We start from the raw sequence: 21,696 nt of genomic DNA on the forward strand, positions 1-21,696 counted from the left end.
TCAAGATTCTATTTTTCTCAAGGCTGTGTAATGAAATGTAGGAAATATTCTATATGCAGAAAAATTCAAATAAAAATTTAACAGAACTGACACTTCTTATATTTAAAAGACATTTTTCAAAAATGTTTTCAAAAATAATTTTTCTAAATCATAACAAAAAAATCAAGTAACAACATACTGATGACTTTTAAAGCCTGATGAGGTATCCTAAAATTCCTAACATACTGCTAATAAATTAGCAACAAAACAACATTTATTTAGCAGTAATTATTACCTTGTACTGAGCTAAGAGTTTTTCCTGGATTATCTTGCTTCCCAAGGACAAAAAGATTATCCTCAATTTGCAGATGAAGACATTGATAACTACAGAGATTAAATAATTGCCCAAAGCTACAGTCACTAAATGCTAGAGATAGACCCAAACTCACTGCAAGAATTGGTTACTATGTTCTCAACAGCTATACTATAATGACATTAAAAGTCTATGACCTTTCCCTTTCAATTATTTCATAGCATACTATAATACCACAATTCACTAAGAATTATCATTTATTAACATTCTGTATCATTATTCAGATTGCTAAGTATCATGTTTTCATCTCAGAGTCTTAATTTAGGTGGATGCTTTTAAGATTTATCTTTGCAGGCTTTAATTATAATAATTTATAGACATGTTTACATAAATATTCAATACAGAAAATTTATTTTAATTTTTCATTTAAATTCTAATCTACTGTTTTAATGAAAAGAAGTGCCACAAATAACCCACAGAACATGTAATACCAGTTCTTTGAGATTTGCTTTTAGAACTAAATGGACTATCCAGGGGTCTAGGTAAGTGTAACATGATAAATCAAATAATAAAATAATAAAACAAAATTAAATTAAATAAATAAAATAAAGGTCCACTACACAGCTAAGACAGCTCAAATTACCCCATTTTGACATACTGACATGCTCCGATGCTCCCAACTCTTTAATTCATTCTAGAGAAAAATGAATACATCTCTTCAAAAGCAGTAGGGCTCTCTCGCTCAATGCCTGGCCGACACTTGGCTTGATAAGTTAGTGTGGAAAAATTACTATCATCATAATCATCATCATTATAATCAACACTTTAAACAACTTTTCTTATCAGCTGAGTCAGGGCAGGGGCAAATTCTCTTCTTATTATTAAACTAATCTACCATTTCAAGAGAGACTGGCTTTGAATATCAGCTTTTGCAGCTCAAATTCTGCAGGGGTAGTATTTGAACATGGGTTAAATAGGCAAGGAAAAAAACAGAAAACAAGTAAAACATTTAAACTAAAAGTTATTGCCCTACTGTCTTGGGTATAGTATGTCAAAAATATGATTTACTTTAAATAATAAAACCTGAGTATTATTCATGTACACCATCAGCTTTTCCTAGAGGGTAACTAGGTCTAGGTATGATTTGTTCATCTTTTTCCTTGTTATTTTTTTTTCGTAGCAGCACACAGTAAAAATAGAGATTTTATTAGCAAATGAAAACATTCTTACTGTAAGCATTTTGACATTTTTAAAAAGCAGTGACTTCTATCGCTGTTGCTAATAGATGTACTGATAAGTCAGTTTCCTTGTTGTTGTTGTTTTGCTTCTGTTTTGCCAATGATACAAATACAGAATGATACAAGGATAACACACAAAGAAAGTAAATATATGATGAGACAGAAATGAATCACAAGGAAAAGAAAAAGGACTAATACAGAGCTCTCTGGTCAATCATGCTGTTAACTTATATTTTACAATGATCTAGAATCTGTATAGTTATGGGCACCATTGAGGCACCTGGGTGGCTCAGTTGGTTAAGCATCCAACTTTGGTTCAGGTCATGATCTCATGGTTCGTGGTTTCAAGTCCTGCATCAGGCTCTGTGCAGGAGCCTGAAGCCTGCCACAGGATTCTGTCTCCCTGCCTCTCTGTTCCTCCCCTGATCAAACTGTCTCTCTCTGTCTCTCAAAAATAAACATTAAAATTTTAATAAATATATAAATAATAATAATAATACATGATTACTGAACACAAACTGAAATACACTTCTATAGANTTTATTTGAGAGAGAGCACATGCGTGTGAGTGGGGGAGAGGAGCAGGGGGTAGAGAGAAAAAAGAGAGAAAGAGAGAATATCCCAAGTAGGCTCCATGCTTAGCCGAGGCTCCATCCCACTACCCTGGGATCACGACCTGAACCAAAACCATGAATCAGACACTGAACTGACTTAGCCACCCAGGCACCCCCCATAAACATTTAGATGAAGAAATATATCAGCATGAAAGCAATCCAAATGTCTAACAACAATTATACCTAAGTAAATAAATATAATACATTCATATAATGGCATAGTATACAATCATAAGCAATCTTGTTTCAGAGTTTCAGAGTCTACTTAAAGATACATTTCATGTAATAGATTTAAGCAGATGCATTTAACAATATGTTCAAGGAAAACAACAGTTAACAAAACTGTATCTTGTCCATTATAACTCCATTCCTATAAACATAACCCTTAAAGTCAATGTATATAAAATAAATGTGTACCTGTGAATAAGTAGTCAAAGATTTTATGTGTTCATTAAAATGTCCCAATTGTATTAAAGTGTTCTCCAAAACAAACAAACAAACAAAAAAAACCTATTTAGCATAGTATTTGTACTCTGGAAGGAGTAAAGATCAAAACTTGATTTTTAAAATAAGAGAATATAATTATTTGATAAATTTCTTAGCAATTAAATTTTCAAATAATTTTAAATATAACATTTTGTCTTATTTTCCTATTATAAAAAACTAGCTGTAAAACTAGCTATCTTTGTTTTTTCCACCAAACCAAGCACCAACCTTTCTGAGACCACCCCATCATGCTCAATCTTAGAAGCTGCCCCTTCCCTATAAAATGATATATGTTTGTGACACTTATTATATTCATTAACATTTGTTATATTTGACAACTCATGCATATCTTTAATATTTTTGGATCTCTATAGACATTTTGGATAGATCTAATGGTCTCTTTCTTTCATTGTGTCAGCTACTGAATTTATAACCTACCATACTCATCCCATTTCATTAAGAGTTCTTTAATTCAGGCATATAAATATTTAAATAAATTTTTACTAAGCATTACCTAGGATGTGCTCCCATAAAACTTCTGAAAGCTATTTTTTTTAATTCTCAAATTAGTTAACATACAGTATAGTGCACTTGGCTTCAGGAGTAGAATCCAGTGATTCATCATTTATATATAACACCCATTGCTTTTCCCAATAAGTGCCCTCCTTAATGCCCATCACCCATTTTCCCCACCCTCTGCCCACCACGCCCCCATCAATCCTCAGTTTGTTCTCTATATTTGAGAGTCTCTTATGGTTTGCCTCCCTCTCTGTTTTAATCTTATTTTTCCTACCTTTCCTCTATGATCATCGGTTAAGTGTCTCAAATTTCAAATATGAGAGAAATCATATGATTGACTTATTTGTCTCTCTCTGACTGACTTATTTTACTCAGCATAATACCTTACAGTTCCTTTCACATTGTCACAAATGGCAAGATTTCATTATTTCTCATCACCAAGTAGTATTCCATTGTATATATATACCACATCTTTTTAATCCATTCATCAGTTGATGGACATTTGGACTCTTTACATACCTATATTTTTAATAAAATAACACCAACATTCCTCTTGCTTTCCTCATTCCAATACCACAAGAAACCTTTTTGTAGCCATTGTTGTTTTAAAAACAGCATGGCCCTCTAGACTTGAGGAAATCACAAAAATGTTAAAGTAGAAATTAAAAGAAATAAAGCTAAGTATATACTACTAGTCCAGCTTTACCTCTCCCACACTTGGTTATGACCTTTCACATAATCCAATTTAAATATGCCAAATCAGCAAAAAATATAAAAGGACATCCAGGGAGAGGAAGAGGGATGATTATATAAAATTCTGCTTTAAGTAATCAACAGTTGCCCACTACTGCCAGATAATATGTTTATTAACAAGCAGGACAAATTGTAATTGGTCTGATTATAATGACTGATTACAAGACAGAGTTATAGTGCCATAGTCCCTGGGATACAGGCCAGGTTTTTAGAAGATGGTCCCAGCCCCCCGACCCCCTCCACCTCCTTCTCTGGAGCTTGGCCTTCTGCTACCCCTTAACCTGGCAGGATCTTCAGGGTTTTCTTCCATGATCTTCTGATAATGCAGGACATGCTCTCCCAGATAAAGAATGACTTTTCAGTTAAGAGGCTGGTGTGGGCAAATGTTCCTGATGGTGTGGGCATCATAACCCTGATGGTTGGTCTACTTTAAGACTTCTAGGTAAAACAAAGTTGCTGTTTCTAAGTCACTTGCCAGTAAGTAAGATTTCACCTCAGATACAGCTTATACACATATTCCCTTCCTATCATCTACTACCCAGCACAGAAATGACCAAAACTTCCTTAACACATATACAATTAAATGTTGATTTTGTTAAAAGATTTGCATTCTCAGGACTCATTAATCAAAGTATCATGAGGCAATTCAGAGTGACTTACAATTTTCCAAAGGACCCAGTTACAAGTTGAGGTAGTGTCTATTACACTACAATTCCCACAAGGGAATCTGAGGACACTCACATGTTGAGCCATTCTGCTTATCAAGAGACTTAGGATCTGAGCAGAAATTATATAATTTCCTCTGAAAGCTGCTCAAAAATGAAAGAAAACTATCCAATGTTTTAAAGAGTATACTCTAGAGGCGTCTGGGTGGCTCAGTCTGTTAAGCATCCAACTTCAGCTCAGGTCATGATCTCACAGTTCATGGATTTGAGCCCCATGTCGGGCTCTGTGCTGACAGCTCAGAGCCTGGAGCCGGCTTCAGATTCTGTGCCTCCTTCTCTCTCTAACCCTCCCCTGCTCATGCTGTCTCTATCTCTCTCTCAAAAAGAAATAAAACACTAAAAAAAATTTTTAAAGTATACTCTAAGTTAAAATTATACTTGGAATTAGAGCAATGGGTTCCCTACTTCATGACAGCCATCATCTCTTGCCCAACCTGCATCCCTCCTCACCTACCTACGCGCACACACACACACACACACACACACACACACAATGCACACGCGTGCTCGCATGCACACACACACACATATTTTTCTTTCACAAACAATTCTGATTTTGTGCATATAGCTCGAAATGGCAGTTATTTCAAGGAGGCTGATTTCACCTACAGTCCCAGAAGCTGAATGAAACTGTTCTAAGCTATTCATAGTGGTCTCATTACCCTCACCATGGTTTCCTTTGGGCATGGGCATAGCCCAAAACCAATGCTATTCAATAGCACATAAGAATAAATCAGTTGCAATGCCATTGGCATTAATTTCCTCACTTTAAATAGGGGCATGAAAGAAGGACAATTCTTTTGTCCACCTCTGGACTTTGCCACTGTATGCCATACCTGGAACTAGAGCAGCCATTGGGGAGAGACCAGTGCCAAAGATAAATAAAGTAACACCTGTCAGGGCATGTCAAGGGTAAAATGGAAATATTCTAGTTTCTAAAGTCAACCCTGAAACTACTCTAGTTCCAGAATTCTTGTTTTTTAGAGTGTATTAATTATTAAGGTTATCTTAGAGTGCTTTTCTATAATTTGCAACTAAAAGAATCAATAGAAAATTTCTGCTATTTGTGCCGGGAATTTAAGTTCTTTTTAGTTGAATTCTTGCCTCTAAAATCCGTATGAGATTGCTTTGCCTTTCCAGTCATGTTGTAAAGAATCCAGAAACAATAAATTTTAAAAGGTCAAATACAATATAGTAGCTTTTATGTGTACACATTATGTGTACAGAATATCATCACATAATCATTTTTCTTCTGTGCTAACTTCATAATTTGTTCATAACTTATATTATTCTTAATATAGTATGCTATACAATAATTAGTTGTTATCTGTCCTTCTTCCTCCCTTTCTGAGATAAGTGAAGGTTGGGAACATCTTATTCTTTGTTTTCAGATATATTAGTACATACGGCAACTCATGGTCAGGCCTAAACTACTGCTTGTTGGATTTAATTACATTTGATCAATAATGAAAGTAAGTATACTAAATCACACCTTTCCTGGATGCTTTGCAAGGCATAATCAGATACTATGCACTAGAAATTTTGCCTCCTAGAATTTATAATCTAAATAATATCAAACTGTGTTAAATAAACATGACACATTTTTTGCATTTCTTCTCATTTCAAAACATTGATATTCTTCACCCTAATTCATTCTCCAATCTGTTAATGATACTTTCAAATTTTTCTATTGGATTTTTTTTAATCCATTTTCATTATCCCTATTCTATCTCTTTTAGCCCATTAAGTATCTTAATTTCCCCATATTTTTTCTTCTAAACATTTCCACAAAGTTCCAAAGTAATAATTCCACTGAAGCTATAACTTTGATCATACCACTTACTTATTTAAAACTGTTCAACAATTCTCCAAAGTCTACACACAAAAAAAAATCATATTCTTTCACTTGGCAATATAAGTCTCCTACAATCTTCCCCCCAAAACTATTAATATCCATTACTGATCCTCATGTGTCTGATAGTTTCCAAATTAGTCTACTTACTGCATGTTTTCCCAGAATATGCCCTGTGGAAGACCCACTGTACCTTTGTGCTAGCCATTACTACTTTATTTCTAATAAATGGATCTTAATATGTAAAATCTACTTTCTCCCTAGCACTCTCCAAGAAGCTTTTCCAATTCTCCCATAATACTGTTTCTTGTACCATGTTCTAATTTATATCACAGTTATTTTGTAAGTCTTATCTCTCCAACACAATACAAGCTAAAGGATAATGTGAGTGTGGGATCACATCAATCAAGCACTTCTCATGCGTCATCACACCTCAATGGGAGCAGAAGTAAGTTCAACTGGAACACAATTTTGGATGCACAAAGGGAGCTTCCCCTCACTTCATTATGTGAATCTACTTAAAGGAGACATTACTTGGAATATGTTGCAGAAGGAATAGAATCAGCAAGTCAAACAACTTTATAATGAAAGTTTTAATTAGTCTTTTTTAAGCACACTTTTAATTATATAATTCTGTAAGTGATTAGAATTTGTCTCTCTCCTACCTTCCATGTGGCAGTGAAGCTGCAAGCATAAAAAGATGTCTGACAAGCTTCATTCTAGCACTGAAAAGGAGTTAAGTTAAATCAAAAATGGCCATTCCATGTGACAAAAACAAATAGGTAAGGATCTGAATTAGGAAACAGAATAATAATAGGGATATACGTGTTTTAGAGTAATGTGCCTTCTATTAAAAGACTCAGAACATTCTTAGATAACTGTCACTGATATATTTCACATATGTTTTTATTCTTCCAGAAAATCACTCTATTCACATTAACACTGCAAAATTAAATACACTGTAAACTACTGTAAGCACCATTCCTCAATAAGAAAAATATTTTAATAAGATTTAAGACCAAAAAAAAAATCCTCCTTCTGTTTGTCCTAATTATACAAGTATTATTACCACTACCTAAGTGAGCAGGAGATGAGTTGATCTTTCACACCTCCACAAGTCCCTTGGACGATGGCACTGCTGGCTGTCAAGCAGATTGATGGCTTTCACTGAGCTGTTCCCCATGCAAATTTCAGAATTCACTTTAACAGTCATTTGAACTGTCACAGTATGAATTATGGACTGAAGCACATTTTGCTTTGCCATTTCCAAAGGAAAGCTCCTTGTGAATATCAAACTAGATGTAGGAAAGGCATTTTCAAGTCAAATGATTTAAACTACCATACCTAGCTTTAGAATAAGCTTTAAAAAACTACTTTGTTTCCGTGAAGGAAAAAAAAAATCTCATATTTAAATGACCTCTATTTTTACTATAATAATGTACATATGTATATAAGTTGTACACTTACATATTCACAGCTGTGCTTTCTTTTCTTTTAAAAGTACTTTCCTTATATTACATAATTGGTATTTTGGAAATCTTTGTGTAAACTGCTTGTGTTAACATATCAGAGGATCCAAAATGAAATGAAGACATGGTTCTTTCCCTAGAAAGATATATGTTAAATCTGAAATAACATGAGTAATTGCAAAACAACATAAAAATAAGCAAACGTTTTTTAAAAAAAATAAGCAAAATATACTGAATAGCCTGATTTGGAAAATGTTTTTAGTAACTCTAGCTCTGTGTCTAATTTGGGGTACAGTCATGAAAAGGGCAATGAAACAAACAGGAAGAGATGCAAGACAGCATAAGGTCATAGTACAATACAAGCATGTCAGCAGCCATTAGCATGTGAGGTGAGGGGTGATTTCTGTGAGTAATGACACTGATTAAATTCTAAAAAGCAGTTTAGGAAAAATTAATGAAGGACTCAGTTAATGAAGATCATTGAGTACTGAACTCAGTCGCTTAAATTTCATATAATAAGCATTAGTGACATAGCACAGGTTTTAAAACATGACTATATGTTAAAATCATGTTCAAGAAGATTATGATGAAGATAAGAGGGTTAAGTGGGGACTGAGCTGGAGATGGAACATTGTTAGAGGGGGCACAGAACAGACTGTGAACAATGAAGCATGCTGGCAAGTGTTCTATTCATTTAAATATACAAAGGAATGAAATCCTATCAAAAAAGAAGAAATGGAGATCAAGAATTTAGGAAAGTGAGCTTAAAATAATAGTACAAAACCACTGCCAAGTTGTAAAATGGAGAATCCAGGAAGATTATACTGAGATGGGCGGTGGTAGGTAAACTGAAAAAGTATAGAGTATGGGGTTACTTTTATCAATTACTTAGCAACCAGAAGTCTGCCTTATAATTACGTACTTAATATATATCTATCTGTATGTATATAGAAATATATAGAGCTACATAAGTAAATTCAGGATACTAACAAAGTCTTAACAGAATGCTAAATTCTTTAGGCATTTTTACGAAAAGAAACAAAATTAATTATTCCAATGTCTCTGAGGAGGTGAGAATGACCACAATTCAATCTTTTGTTTTGGTTAGAATCTTTGTAGACTTTCCATAAAGCTATGGCCATCCTAGCCTCTACTGACAATGTTTACACCTCAGGTCCACGACAAAGAATAGAACTCTAAACTCCTTGTATTTTTAATTATTAATCAAAGCCATTTATATTTTTTAAGTTTTTGGAACTTTTTTTTAGTTAACTAAATTTAGTTTAGTGAATGCATTCATGTTTTTAAAACTCTCATGAAATAAGCCAAGATTGGTTTTGATGCCCTTCCCATTTCCTGTATGTGAATCTTTTTTTTAATTGAAATTTAGTTGATATACAATGTCATATTAGTTTCAGGGGTACAACATAGTGATTCATCAATCTCATACATTATTCAGTGCTCATCATGATAAGTGTGGTTACCATCTATCACCATACAACATTATTAGAGTATTATTGACTATACTCCCTATGATGACTTTTCATCCCTATGATTTATAACTGGGAGTTTGTATCTCTTAATCCCCTTCAGCTATTCCATCTGCCCTCCCATCCCCTCTACACCAACCACCAGGATGCTCTCTGTAATTATGGGTCTGTTTCTATTTTTGTTTATTCATTTGTTTTGTAATTTAGATTCCACACATAAGTGAAATCGTATATTTGTCTCTGACTTGTTTCACTTAGCTTAATACCCTTTGGGTCCATCCATGTTGTCACAAATGGCAAGATTTCATTCTTTTATATGGCTAATGTCACTCTGTGTGTGTGTGTGTGTGTGTGTGTGTGTGTGTGTGTGTGTATGTATTTTTATCCATTTATCTAGTGATGGACACTTAGGTTGCTTCTCTATCTGCAATAAACATAGGGTTGTGTACATCTTTTCCAATTAGTGTTTTCATTTTCTTTGGGTAAATACCTAGTAGTGGAACTACCAGATCATATTTCTATTTTCAATTTTTCCACAACGGCTGCACCAATTTACATTTCCACAAACAGTGCATGAAGGTTCCTCTTTCTCCACATCCTCACAAACATTTGTAATTTCCTGTCATTTAGATACTATTCATTCTGATTGGTGTGAGGTGATATCTCATTTGATATTCATTTCCCTGACAATTGGGGATGTTGACATCTTTTCATGTGTCTGTTGGCCAACTGTATGTCTTCTTTGGGAAAGTGTCTATGCAGGCCTTCTGCCCACTTTTTAATTGGATTATATGGGTTTCCTTGGTATTGACCTGTTCAAGTTCTTTATATGTTTTGAATAGCAACCCTTTATGGATATACTATTTACAAATACATTCTCCCATTCAATAGGCTTCCTTTTCATTCTGTTGATGGTTTCCTTCACTGTGCAAAAGCTTTTCAGTTTAATGTAGACTATTTTTGCTTTTTTTATTCCCTTGCCTTAGGAGACTTATTCAGGAAAATGCTGCTAAGACTAATGTCCAAGTGATTACTGCTTATATTTTCTTTTAGGAGTTTTATGGTTTCAGGTCTTATATTTAGGTCTTTGATCCATTTTGAGCTTATTATTGTGTATGGTATAAGAGAGTGGCCCAGTTACATTCTTTTGCATATAGCTGTCCAGTTTTCCGAACATTTATTAAAGAGATTATCTTTTCCTTATTGTATATCTTTACCTCTTTTGCAGTTGATTAACTGACCACATATGTGTGGGTTTATTTCCGGACCTTCTATCCTATTCCACTGATCTTCGTGTGTATTTTTGTGCCAGTACCATATTGTTTTGATTACTATAGCTCTGTAACATATCTTGAAATCTGGGATTGTGATACCTCCAGCTTTGTTTTCTTTCTCAAAATTGCTTTGGTTACACAAGGCCATTCATGTATATTTTAGGATTCTTGGTTCTAGTTCTGTTAAAGACACTATTGGTGTATTTATTGAAAGGGAATGCACTGAATCTATAGATTGCTTTGAGTAGTATGGACTATTTAAAAAAGTTTTTAGAGAAGATACATGAAAGGCTCATAATCCATCAGTAATCTCAAGTGTTCCCTATTTTGTCCTACAAGATGTAACTGAAATACATTTATGAGTGTTCTGAAAATCTACTTCAAGTGAATAATTCTTTCTAATTGTATCAATACCTGGCAGTGAGGAGGTTACAAAAGTCTTATGAAACTTGCTATTCTTGGGGTGCCTGGGTGGCTCAGTCTGTTGAGTGTCCGACTTCGGCTCAGGTCATGATCTCACGGTTCATGGGTTTGAGCCCCATGTCGGACTCTGTGTTGACAGCTAGCTCAGAGCCTGGAGCCAGCTTCAGATTCTGTCTCCCTCTCTCTCTCTGACCCTCCTTTGCTCACGCTGTCTCTCTCTCTCTCTCTCTCTCAGAAATAAACAAAATGTTAAAAAAGTTTAAGAAACTTGCTATTCTTTTATGATAGGAGAGTGAATAAGGATACTGCACACTGACTGAAGATCCATGGGAGCAATGTCCTTTCAACCTGCACACCAAGTAAAGCTGTATTTCTTCTAAACTTCTAGTTTATTTCTCATCTTAGGCAACTGATCATTCTTCTTTGCTATGACTAATTTTGTGGTCCATCTCCAGTAACTCTGGAGTTGTGGTCCAACTCCAGAACTTACAGAATTCACACTGTATATCAACTCTACACCTGGTTTGGTTTTTCCTCTTTCTTATCTTTTCTTTCTGGTGCATTTCAATTTATTTTATGCTATTGTATATATTTATATGAACCACTGCAAATTTTCTTTGGAATAATGAAACTAATGGGTAGGGTTATGTGTTAAATTCACAGTCAATAATTTCACATTACCCCCATTTAAACCTCATAGCGAGAGTTTTTATTATCACCAGTAGAGTGGTTGAGAAAAATGAATTTCATCCAGGTACAAATACCTTAAACAGTAGTAGTGTAAGTAGAAAACTCCAATATTCTACTATGGAACATAAAAAAAAAAAAATCTAGCCATATCTAAAGAAAAACAATGACAGATTAACTAAAGTAGCAAAGAGCTATGGGAAATGTATGACCTTGCCCAAACCTTCCAAAGTGAGCAGTTTAAGAGTATTAGTAAGTTAATTATATGATATCATATGATGCCTTTTTGATTCATCTATACTTTTCTTTGTTTAAACAAATAAAATGTTTTAGTCGTTTTACTAATTTCTTATTTTAATCCACTCTCTCCAGACTATCAAAAGAACAATGCTTTCCATTTAAAGAAAATAATTTATTTTCACCCATAAAATATGACAACTTTGAAAATTCCATAGTTTTTCTTTTGAATTAATCATTATAATAGTGGGCCCAGAGGGATCCAGATACCATACGATATTTTTTTCTATCTTTGAAAACATTTACATTTCTTTGCAATTTGTCCTGTTATTTAATAGCATTAAATCACATCTGTTTACATTATAAACATAGTTGATAGGCATAATAATTAGATTCTGGTTCTACCTTTTGTGATTATGTAACTTAGAACAAGCTATATATTTCTGTACCTCAAATAATTCATCCATAAAAAGGGGAAAATAACAGAATTCCTCAGAGCTGGTGTAAAGATTAAATAATACATGTAACATGCTTAGAACAGTGTGTGGCATACGTTAAGCTCTTAATAAATGTTCCCTGCCTTTATAACTACTAATTCAGTACCATTCATTTTCACTTGATAGTCTGTATTTTCAGCAGAAATAGGTGAAATGGCACATGAACTCTTGTGGAGAGATAGGCAAGAAATAGAAAAAAAATATTGAAAGTTCCCATTTATAATTTGCCAATGTAACCTACATTGTATGCAGTGGCTAAAGTCCGTGCCATCACTCTTCACAGGTACTTGTGCAGCTTACTGATCACGCTATGCGATTCCTAGGGAATCGAGTGGTATTTCAGTTTATGACAGGCCCAAGACAGCAGGCTGTCCATTATTAAACCACACATCTGGTCCCTGTTGTTAATAACTGGTTGTCTGCAATATGTGGACAATCTACAAGTTCTCCCACAGGGAGTCAAATGAGGTTGAAATGTGTTAATCCTCTTTTATCCCTATTCACACAGTGATTTACAAGATGGGCTAAGTGTACCCCTGTAATAACAATTCATCTTTATGATTCTGTACAAAGTCCAGTACAAGAAAGCCAAGAACAAGCAGTCCTTTATTTCTTAGATTCACTGCTTTTTGGCTTTGTACGGAAAATCCATTTCTTATACCTATTTACATACTGTGAAAATTGGAAGTAATACAACTCTGAGTTTAAGGAATGCATATACAGAGAGCATGATTCTCGCTCTTTAAAGCCATGTCATAATTGCAGTAGTGCAGAGCGCTAAAGCACAGTCCCAAAGTGAAGCCCAGTGAAGACTCTAAACAAAAAAGGGTCAAAGAATGGGGGCTTGCTGCCAGCCACAGTCCCCTACAGACAAGCTGAGCCTGACAGTCTGGATTTGTTTCTGTTTCCTTTCACTGCTTCTATCTGTCACAAATAAGTAAAGATAAATGTGATCGATCCAAGACAAAACTGTGGAAAGAAATCTCACTGTCCTCAGTCCCCCTCTTTTGAGGATCCTCTCCCCACCCCCATACTCAGGAGCATTTCCCTCCTCTGCTTTCAGGCAACTAGGGCTTTCCAACTAGGGCTCTAACTGACTCACTTCTCATACTCCAAACCCATCTGTACTTCCAAGCCAAAGGAGACAAATAAATCTAATACCCCTGGTGCACTGAATTCGTTTACATAAATGATTTATTTTTCCAAGTATGTGCAGTGGTTCCTCCTTCCCTTGAAATTATACTACATCTTAGATTCTCTTTAAGAGTCAGCTTGTTATAGTTGTATCTAGTTACTGAGAAATCAAGGTCAGAAATTTCTAATTCACTCTTCTGGTTCCAGATGATCAGATGCAAGGGATCCGATGCCATTTTCACAGTGCTTTCTTTGCCTTCACAGGACCTGGGTTCTTATTTATCCGCTCCAAGCAAGCACATGGTCACTCTGCTACATGAGATATATGCAAATTAGACATTTCCAGCCCTGCTTTTCCATATCTACCCTACCTAGACAGTACATTCAGTATGAGAAAGGACTCGAAAGCCCCTACCTTCACCTATATCTCACTTTCTACAACTCCACAAAACCAATTCTGAATTTGTATTGAGGATGAGATGTAACCAGTGCTCTAAATGCACCTTTGCTTTCTCACTCTGTTCTACAAGTGATTTTCTCTTACATTGCAACTTTACTGCTATCTGATGAAAGATCCTTGTAAAAGAATTGTTGTTTTCATGATCCATTAAAAAAAATAAAATTAACCCATATCTAGTCAAGGCTTGTCAAAAAGTAAAGGTAATTGTCTTTCTGGATCATTATCTATTATTTTGGTTATTTTTAATTAGCAATTTAAACTCAGTAAAAGCATTAGTTTAAAAACATCTTTTTTAAATATTTTTAAGTTTATTTATTTATTCTGAGAGAGAGAGAGAGAGAGAACATGGATGGAAAGGAGGCAGGGAGAGAAGGAGAGAGAATTCCAAGCAGGCTCTACGCTGACACAGTGCAGAGCCCAACATGGGGCTCAAACTCACTCACCATGAGATCATGACCTGAGCCAAAATTAAGAGTGAGATGTTTAAGCAACTGAGCACCCAAGCGTCTCTAAAAACATCTTGACTGACAGCATTAAGTTTTACTCATGTGGAACACTTGGCTGGCTCAATGGGAAAAGCATGTGACTCTTGATCTCAGGGTCATGAGCTGGAGCCCCATGTTAGCTATAGAGATTACTTACTAAATAAACTAACAAACAAATTTAAAAATAAATAAATAAATATGCTCACAAGAGGTCAAACTAATTTAATTTCAAACCATAAATACATAAAGCAACTGGTTAGATTTCATTGAAATAATTTTCTCTCTGCTTCATTTTCTAAAAGTAACTTAAAGAAGGATGGTACATAATTAAGACAACATTGGCAATACATAAATATACTAATAAAAACAGATTAACCACCAATGACAAAGTGATTTATGAACACGTAAAACATTTTAATAAACAAGAACATGATTTGGAAAAGCCAATAAAACTATCATTCACTATTAACAGCAAGAGAGTAAAAGCACGGCTTAAGCTACAAGTACACCTTATGACTAAATATATTGTTAATTTTTATTTTGTACTAATAATGAAGATGAAAGCTGTAAGGGTTTCGCCTTCATTTGCATTATTTTCCAACTATCTTTCAAATGTACTTTTGCAGAAGCTGAATGACATTACTAACAAAAAAGAGGGAAAGCATTGTTAATAATTTTGAAAAAACAAATTAGACAAAATCATTTTCTTGGTCATGCATAAAGAATTATGTTTTTGCACTCATCCTCAAGACTAACTTGAAGCTATAGAGAAATTATTTAGTAAAAAGTTTAATCTCCTTAAAATGTCAAATAACGTATGTAGAAAATGAAATTACTACATCACAACCTCCCTTATTCAAGACTTGTTATATGTAGAAGTACTCTGAAAAGTTATGAGTGTAATACAGAAGAGGTGTTATTAACACACAAGCATATACAGAAAGTGGATATATATATGAGAGTGGGGAAATGGATCACACTTTAAAAGTAAATTCCATCTAAAAATAAAAATAAAACTAAATAAATTCTATGTAATCTGAAAAGCCACATTTCAATTTATAAGATCAGGTGAAAAGGAAGAAATCATATCCTTTTTTATATCAAAAGATTCCTAGTAAGTATTGATTAACAAAAATTATTTAAAATGCATATTTCTCTGCATTTTACATAGAATACTATATATACCTAAAGTTTTTTTTTTTTTTGCACCACTACCTACTTCAGTGGTAGGTAATTTTTATTACCTTATTCATGGAGATTTCCCTTAATAGACAGTGCTAAGAAAACAACATTATCTAGATTTTTTTTAACAATACTTAAATCATTTTTATAGATATTGCATATGAAAAGTTGATTCCACTATATAATTGAATAGTAAAAATAACATTTCATTCTTTTTACTAACACAAAATATTTAAAAGTGTATAATGACCTGGACTTACATGTTTAGAATAAGTACTTTATATCAAATAACTTCTTTTCAAAATAATACATAATTTTGTTATGGGAGATAAAATTGGTAGGTTATATAAATGTGCCATTCCAAATCCATTCCTCCAATTTAATTTTATCATATAAAGCAATATACTTGCATTGTATGATATTTAAAATTACACATACTCCAAAAGCTAGCCAAACATTTTCATCATTTTATAAATACTTCTTAAACTATTAATTGATTCGATTGCACTCTTTGTTCAAATCCTTTTATGTTTTCAATTACTACAATATATTAGATGACTTGCTTACATCACTTTTAAATGCCACCTATGAAACATGAAAGTTACACTTAAAATTACTGGAGTTGAAACAACTGATCAGATATTTGAAAACTGAATAGAGTTAATTAAATAAAAGCCCTACTCCTGTATGACTGCAACTGAGAATTGTCCATTAACAGTAATTTATCAACAGTTATGGCAATTGATCCACATCAAGTGCATAGTGTTCCAAATTTTAAAATTATTAAGTCATGATGAAGATGAGAAAGGCTTGTTTTGTCTTGAGCCATTTAAAACGTGAAAATTATCAGTCCTTAACCGTTAAGAGAACATTCTAAATCTTTACTGTTTTATGAATCATAGAAATATTAAAACAGAAAACAATTGATTATAACACTGCTACAATTCTACATATTGCATAATGGCTTCCATATAAAACCAGTTAAATTCTGTCTCTAGTCATATTAGTTTTAATCACAGAATAACTCTGAAGACACTAAGTGTCCTATTAGATACAAATAATATTGAACACTTTGAGGCATTGTAATATAGTGACTTTATTTGCAAACAACACTGAATATCCTATCTACAAAGGGTACATGATCTTCTTGACAGTCTCAAAATTGAAATTCTTCAAAAACATCATCATAACATAAACAATACTGTGAATATTTGGGGGAGGGAAACTTATCTCTAATTATATCTGTGAACACCTGATCAAGGACTGTTTCATATTCCTCCTTATATTCTTCCTACAACCTAACTTAATAAGGCCCTGAGATGCAGCATGTAGTCATATATTAGCTGAATGGATAAGTGACCACTGAAGAAATATCACATGGACCACCTGAATTAGATTTTTGTATTTTACTCAGGATGCCAAAGAAATAAATGTTAGTCATACATGCAACAGACATCTCTAGGCTTTAGCAATATTCTAATTTAGCAACTCTCAAACTTATTTCATGGCCTCAGAGTCTTATGTCATTCATGGGCTAAATGTGCAGTTATGGGGTGCCTGGGTGGCTCAGTCAGTTAAGCGTCCGACTTTGGCTCAGGTCATGATCTCACGGTTCATGGGTTCAAGCCCCATGTCGGGCTCTGAGCTGACAGCTAGCCCAGAGCCTGGAGCCTGCTTCAGATTCTGTATCTCCCTCTCTCTCTGACCCTCCCCTGCTCACAGTGTCTCTCTCTCTTTCTCTCTCAGAATCAAATAAAACATTAAAAATCTTTTAAATAAATAAATATGCAGTTGTTTACAATACTATGTCTAATTCTATTCTTTTATGTCCTAGTTAGAAAAGGTTATCAGAATGCAATTCAAGGAGAAGTAATTATATAAAGATGACAATGATACACACACACACATACACAAAGTCTATACCTATTTCATATGTAGATATAGATAGATACACATATACATGTCTCATGTACATTACATATGCACTTAAGCATGTGTCTATTTCCCTACCAAAAGGTGGTACAGTATAAATTTAAGTGAACTATCCAAGGTTAGTTCACAGAAAATCTATGGTGTAGAAACCACCAAAATTCTCTTTCACCACACTCTTTCACATATTTATCATATGCTTTACTCATTTTCACATTCCAATCAATCATGCCCTACTAACACTTAATTTAAAATTCTTAACATGAAGAGAAATGTGGAAAGTGTCTACTTTCCCATCAGCTAATTCCTCCACCATTTCTAGGATGTGACTCTAGATGGAAAAGATACCCACGTTGGTTCAGATTCCCCCAGCAGCATACCTTGAGATAAGGATTGGAGCATAATAGTTTATTTGGGAACAGATCCCAGAACTGGTCTCCTCAGTAGGGGAGAGGAGGAAAGAAAGACAATAAAACTTGTAAACTCAAACCAGTTACCACTGTGGGCAACTGGAGCTCAGTCCCATTGGACACAGCGTAGAACATGCTTTAGAATTACCCAACCAAGGAGTTAGAAAGCTGAAGTATTTATCTAACAATTCTTTATTTACTCAGTGGCACTTCTAGCTTGTTCTCCAAGACCTAGGGAGCTTCTGAGACCAGGGGTAGAAAGCAAACAAAAAACCTCAGGCAGAGACTATTCATAAAAATTGCCCTAGAGAATATGGACAAAACACTAAGCATATCCATTGGTATAAATCATCTAACTATTCTTATATAAAAGGGACCTTTATCCTCAGCTCATGTACTCAGGAATTGAGTACGTGATAAGTGAATCAAACAAGAAGGCTACTGAGACTCAATTGCAAAGAGAAATTTGAAAGACAAAAAAGATGACCTTATTGGGGCGCCCGGGTGGCTTAGTCGATTAAGACTTTCACTTAGGTCAAGATCTCGCGGTTCGTGAGTTCGAGCCCCGCGTCGGGCTCTGTGCTGACAGCCAGCTCAGAGCCTAGAGCCTGTTTCAGTCTGTGACTCCCTCTCTCTCTCTGACCCTCCCCTGCTCGCACTGTCTCTCTCTCTCTCTCTCTCCTAGAAATAAATAAAACATTAAAAAAAAAGATGACCTTACTTACTGCATACTGATTTAGGACTGTGCAGAAAAATAAAAAAATAATTGAAAACTGCAAATCAGAAGTGAAGAAAGTAACTAACATTTAATGAGCACCTAAACTGTGCTACATGATGTCAAATTATTCATACAATTTCAGACAAATTAAATGGAAAGAATTTTGGAGCTTCTTGAGGAATCTCAGTCATAAAGAATAGAGCCCCAGTCTTCATTTATAAGATATATTACCAAGACAAGTATTTAATTGCCCATAAACTTAGTGTCCTAGTCTCTAAAATACATACATACACACACACACACACACACACACACACCATTGTTGTAGCTAACATATAACACAAGCCAGTACTTAGTGCCAATTAAGTGTTAGTTTTGTCCCTTACAGAAATTATTGAATCCCCTAATTGCTGAATGACTTGCCCAAGGCAACTCAGCTAGTAAAGAAATGCGCAAAGGATTGAAGGCTGAGTCACTATTAATCCAAGGATCTTGTCTTCAAAGACGGACAACAAATGGAACCAAAATTAAATATTAAGTTTTCATGAAGCCACAAAACCAGTCAAATAAATGAACCATTTTCTTAATGCTTAATACCTCATTTAAATAGCAAATATGACCCAGATTGTAAGCTAAACTTAGCAGAAGCTTTGATTATAAGAGATACTTTAACTAAATGTGTAAAACTTTTTTAACATAGCAGTGACTTACTAGGGTAGTATTCAACTAGCCAAAATTATTAATTACTGAAATATATCTTCAGCATCATTAGTAAAATGAGGAGAGCCACATGAACAATTACTATCTTGGATACAACATTAAAAAACAAACAACACTCTCACCACCTAATCCAAAATATATTCTCTATGAGATTCAGTCCATCTCACACTTTCCACAATGAGGGTTTCTATTCTACATGATGATCCTAAGGTCCTCAAGTAACAAATATAGATTCAATCACTATAAGCACAATGGTGCATGTGATCAGCCATTTAAACTAGGCTGACACAGTTTATCTTCTAAAAGTCAACTAAAACTGCAATTTATTTAAATATTCATGTCCTTATCTCAGTCAACCAGAGCACCTTACTTTCCAAGCATACTAGTAAACTGGCATGTGTTCTTTTAATTTCTAACAAATATAATATATATATATATACATATGTTTTACCTTAAAAAATAGACTGCATTGAAATATTACCCTCTGAGAAACATCCTTATCCCTTTATGTTACTAATATGAGACCAAAGAAAAAGTTCAAAATCGATGCCCAAGATCTTGCCCTGTGCACACAGACAGGAGTTGGTATTGAAAGCTGAAACGGTGTGAATAAACCCAGTGCTGAATGTGGAGGAGATTTTGAATAGGACCAGTAATGGATCTTTTAAATTAAAACAGAATATTAATACCAAACTTCAAGGAAATATTTCAATTGAGTTGAGAGCCTTGTTAGTATACATAGATTATTTAAAAACAAAAACATGTGGCATGTGATACATGAAATGACTTCCCAGAAAATACTAAATTCAATGAAACATAAAACGTGTCTTTCAAATAATGAATCAGACAACCGGAAGAATTTCAGAAGTTTGACTAGGCAAAGCAGTGATGCTCGACATAATACACATGAGCAATATTTTGCTGATAATGAATATTCTAGTTTTGAAACTTAGTTTTAATCTTGTGACATCTATACTAGTTAGGCTAAAAATACACTATGAAAAGGTTGGATCATATCATACAAATACCATTATTAATCATAGTTACAGTTACCTGTTCAAAGTGAAACGTTTTCCCTTGAAAACGTCATTTTCCCTAACTACCTGTTACATATTTAAACCAATTGTCTACCTACAACTCCAGATGTTCAAAGAGTATAAAATTCCCTGTAGCAGGTGAACACCTTCACGAGACAACACTGACAAGGAGTAAGTAAATAGGTGCAAGAGATTTTAAGTTTCTTATGTGCCTTTTCAATTACCTTGAATACATTTTCGAATTTGAGGAACACCCAAAAGGAAAACATGAAAATTCTACGGCACTGATAATGCGTGCCATTTGGATGTATCGTACCTTTAGGAGCATCCTTATACACGCCCTAGGGAAGCACAGACAGACAAAAGAAGAAGTACCAAATAAATGCAATAAATACATCGCAAGGATAAGAAAGTGAAAAGGAAAAGAGTCCCTTATCCATAGCAATTGCTCTACACAGTCAAAATGGAGAGACGTATCAGAGTCCCTTTCCCTCCCTCCCCCAGTCTCTGGCTCCCTTTTTCTGGTCTCCTTTTCCTTCTTTAGCCTCCCCATCTCGGTCCCTTGTTCAGCTGTATTGACAGAGCAAGACTGCACAGCATCACTTACCTGTCGTCGTTCTGCCATCCTTGGTCCCCTAGCAGCAAATCCCGAAACCTGTACCTGGGAGGCAGAGGAGGCACTTCGCTCTCCAAATCAACCATCCTTCCTCAAAGAGTGGGAAACAGAAAACGACGAACAGAGGAGAGGAGGGAGAGAAAAAGAAAATTCTGCGGAGTGGAGGGAGAGGACTAACAAGATGCGGTGGTCCGGAGAGGGACGGGGAAGGGGAGAGGGTCTGGGAGGGGGAGGGGTCCGCTCCGAGCCGGAAGCTGAGGCTGAAAGGGGGCTGGATCCTCTCTCCTGAGGGTGTGATGGGGATGATGCAAACCGAGCCCAGGAGCAAAAGTCTGGCTCTGACAAGAATCTACGCTGCCAAGGGACCGCCCCCAGGCTCGGCACCGCCTCTGGTCCCCAGGACTCGGGGGAGGCGGGAATGCAAAAGTTACTTCGCGGAAAAAAAAAAA

The 21,696-nt window shown here is 34.9% G+C and overlaps 1 protein-coding gene across 3 annotated transcripts in view; it reads right to left on the reverse strand.

Moving 5' to 3' along the window:
• KCNT2 (potassium sodium-activated channel subfamily T member 2) overlaps positions 1-21,333 on the reverse strand; it is a 360,386-nt gene extending 339,053 nt beyond the window's left edge. For all 3 annotated transcript variants that reach the window (XM_077771185.1, XM_077770578.1, XM_077769973.1), the window contains exon 1: positions 21,239-21,333. In XM_077771185.1, the coding sequence (XP_077627311.1) occupies positions 21,239-21,333 (95 nt within the window). The remainder of the gene's footprint in view (positions 1-21,238) is intronic.
• Between the last annotated feature and the right edge of the window lie 363 nt (positions 21,334-21,696).

This window comes from Crocuta crocuta, unplaced genomic scaffold (genome assembly GCF_008692635.1).
Source record: "Crocuta crocuta isolate KB4526 unplaced genomic scaffold, BGI_CrCroc_1.0 scaffold220, whole genome shotgun sequence".
NCBI lineage: Eukaryota > Metazoa > Chordata > Mammalia > Carnivora > Hyaenidae > Crocuta > Crocuta crocuta.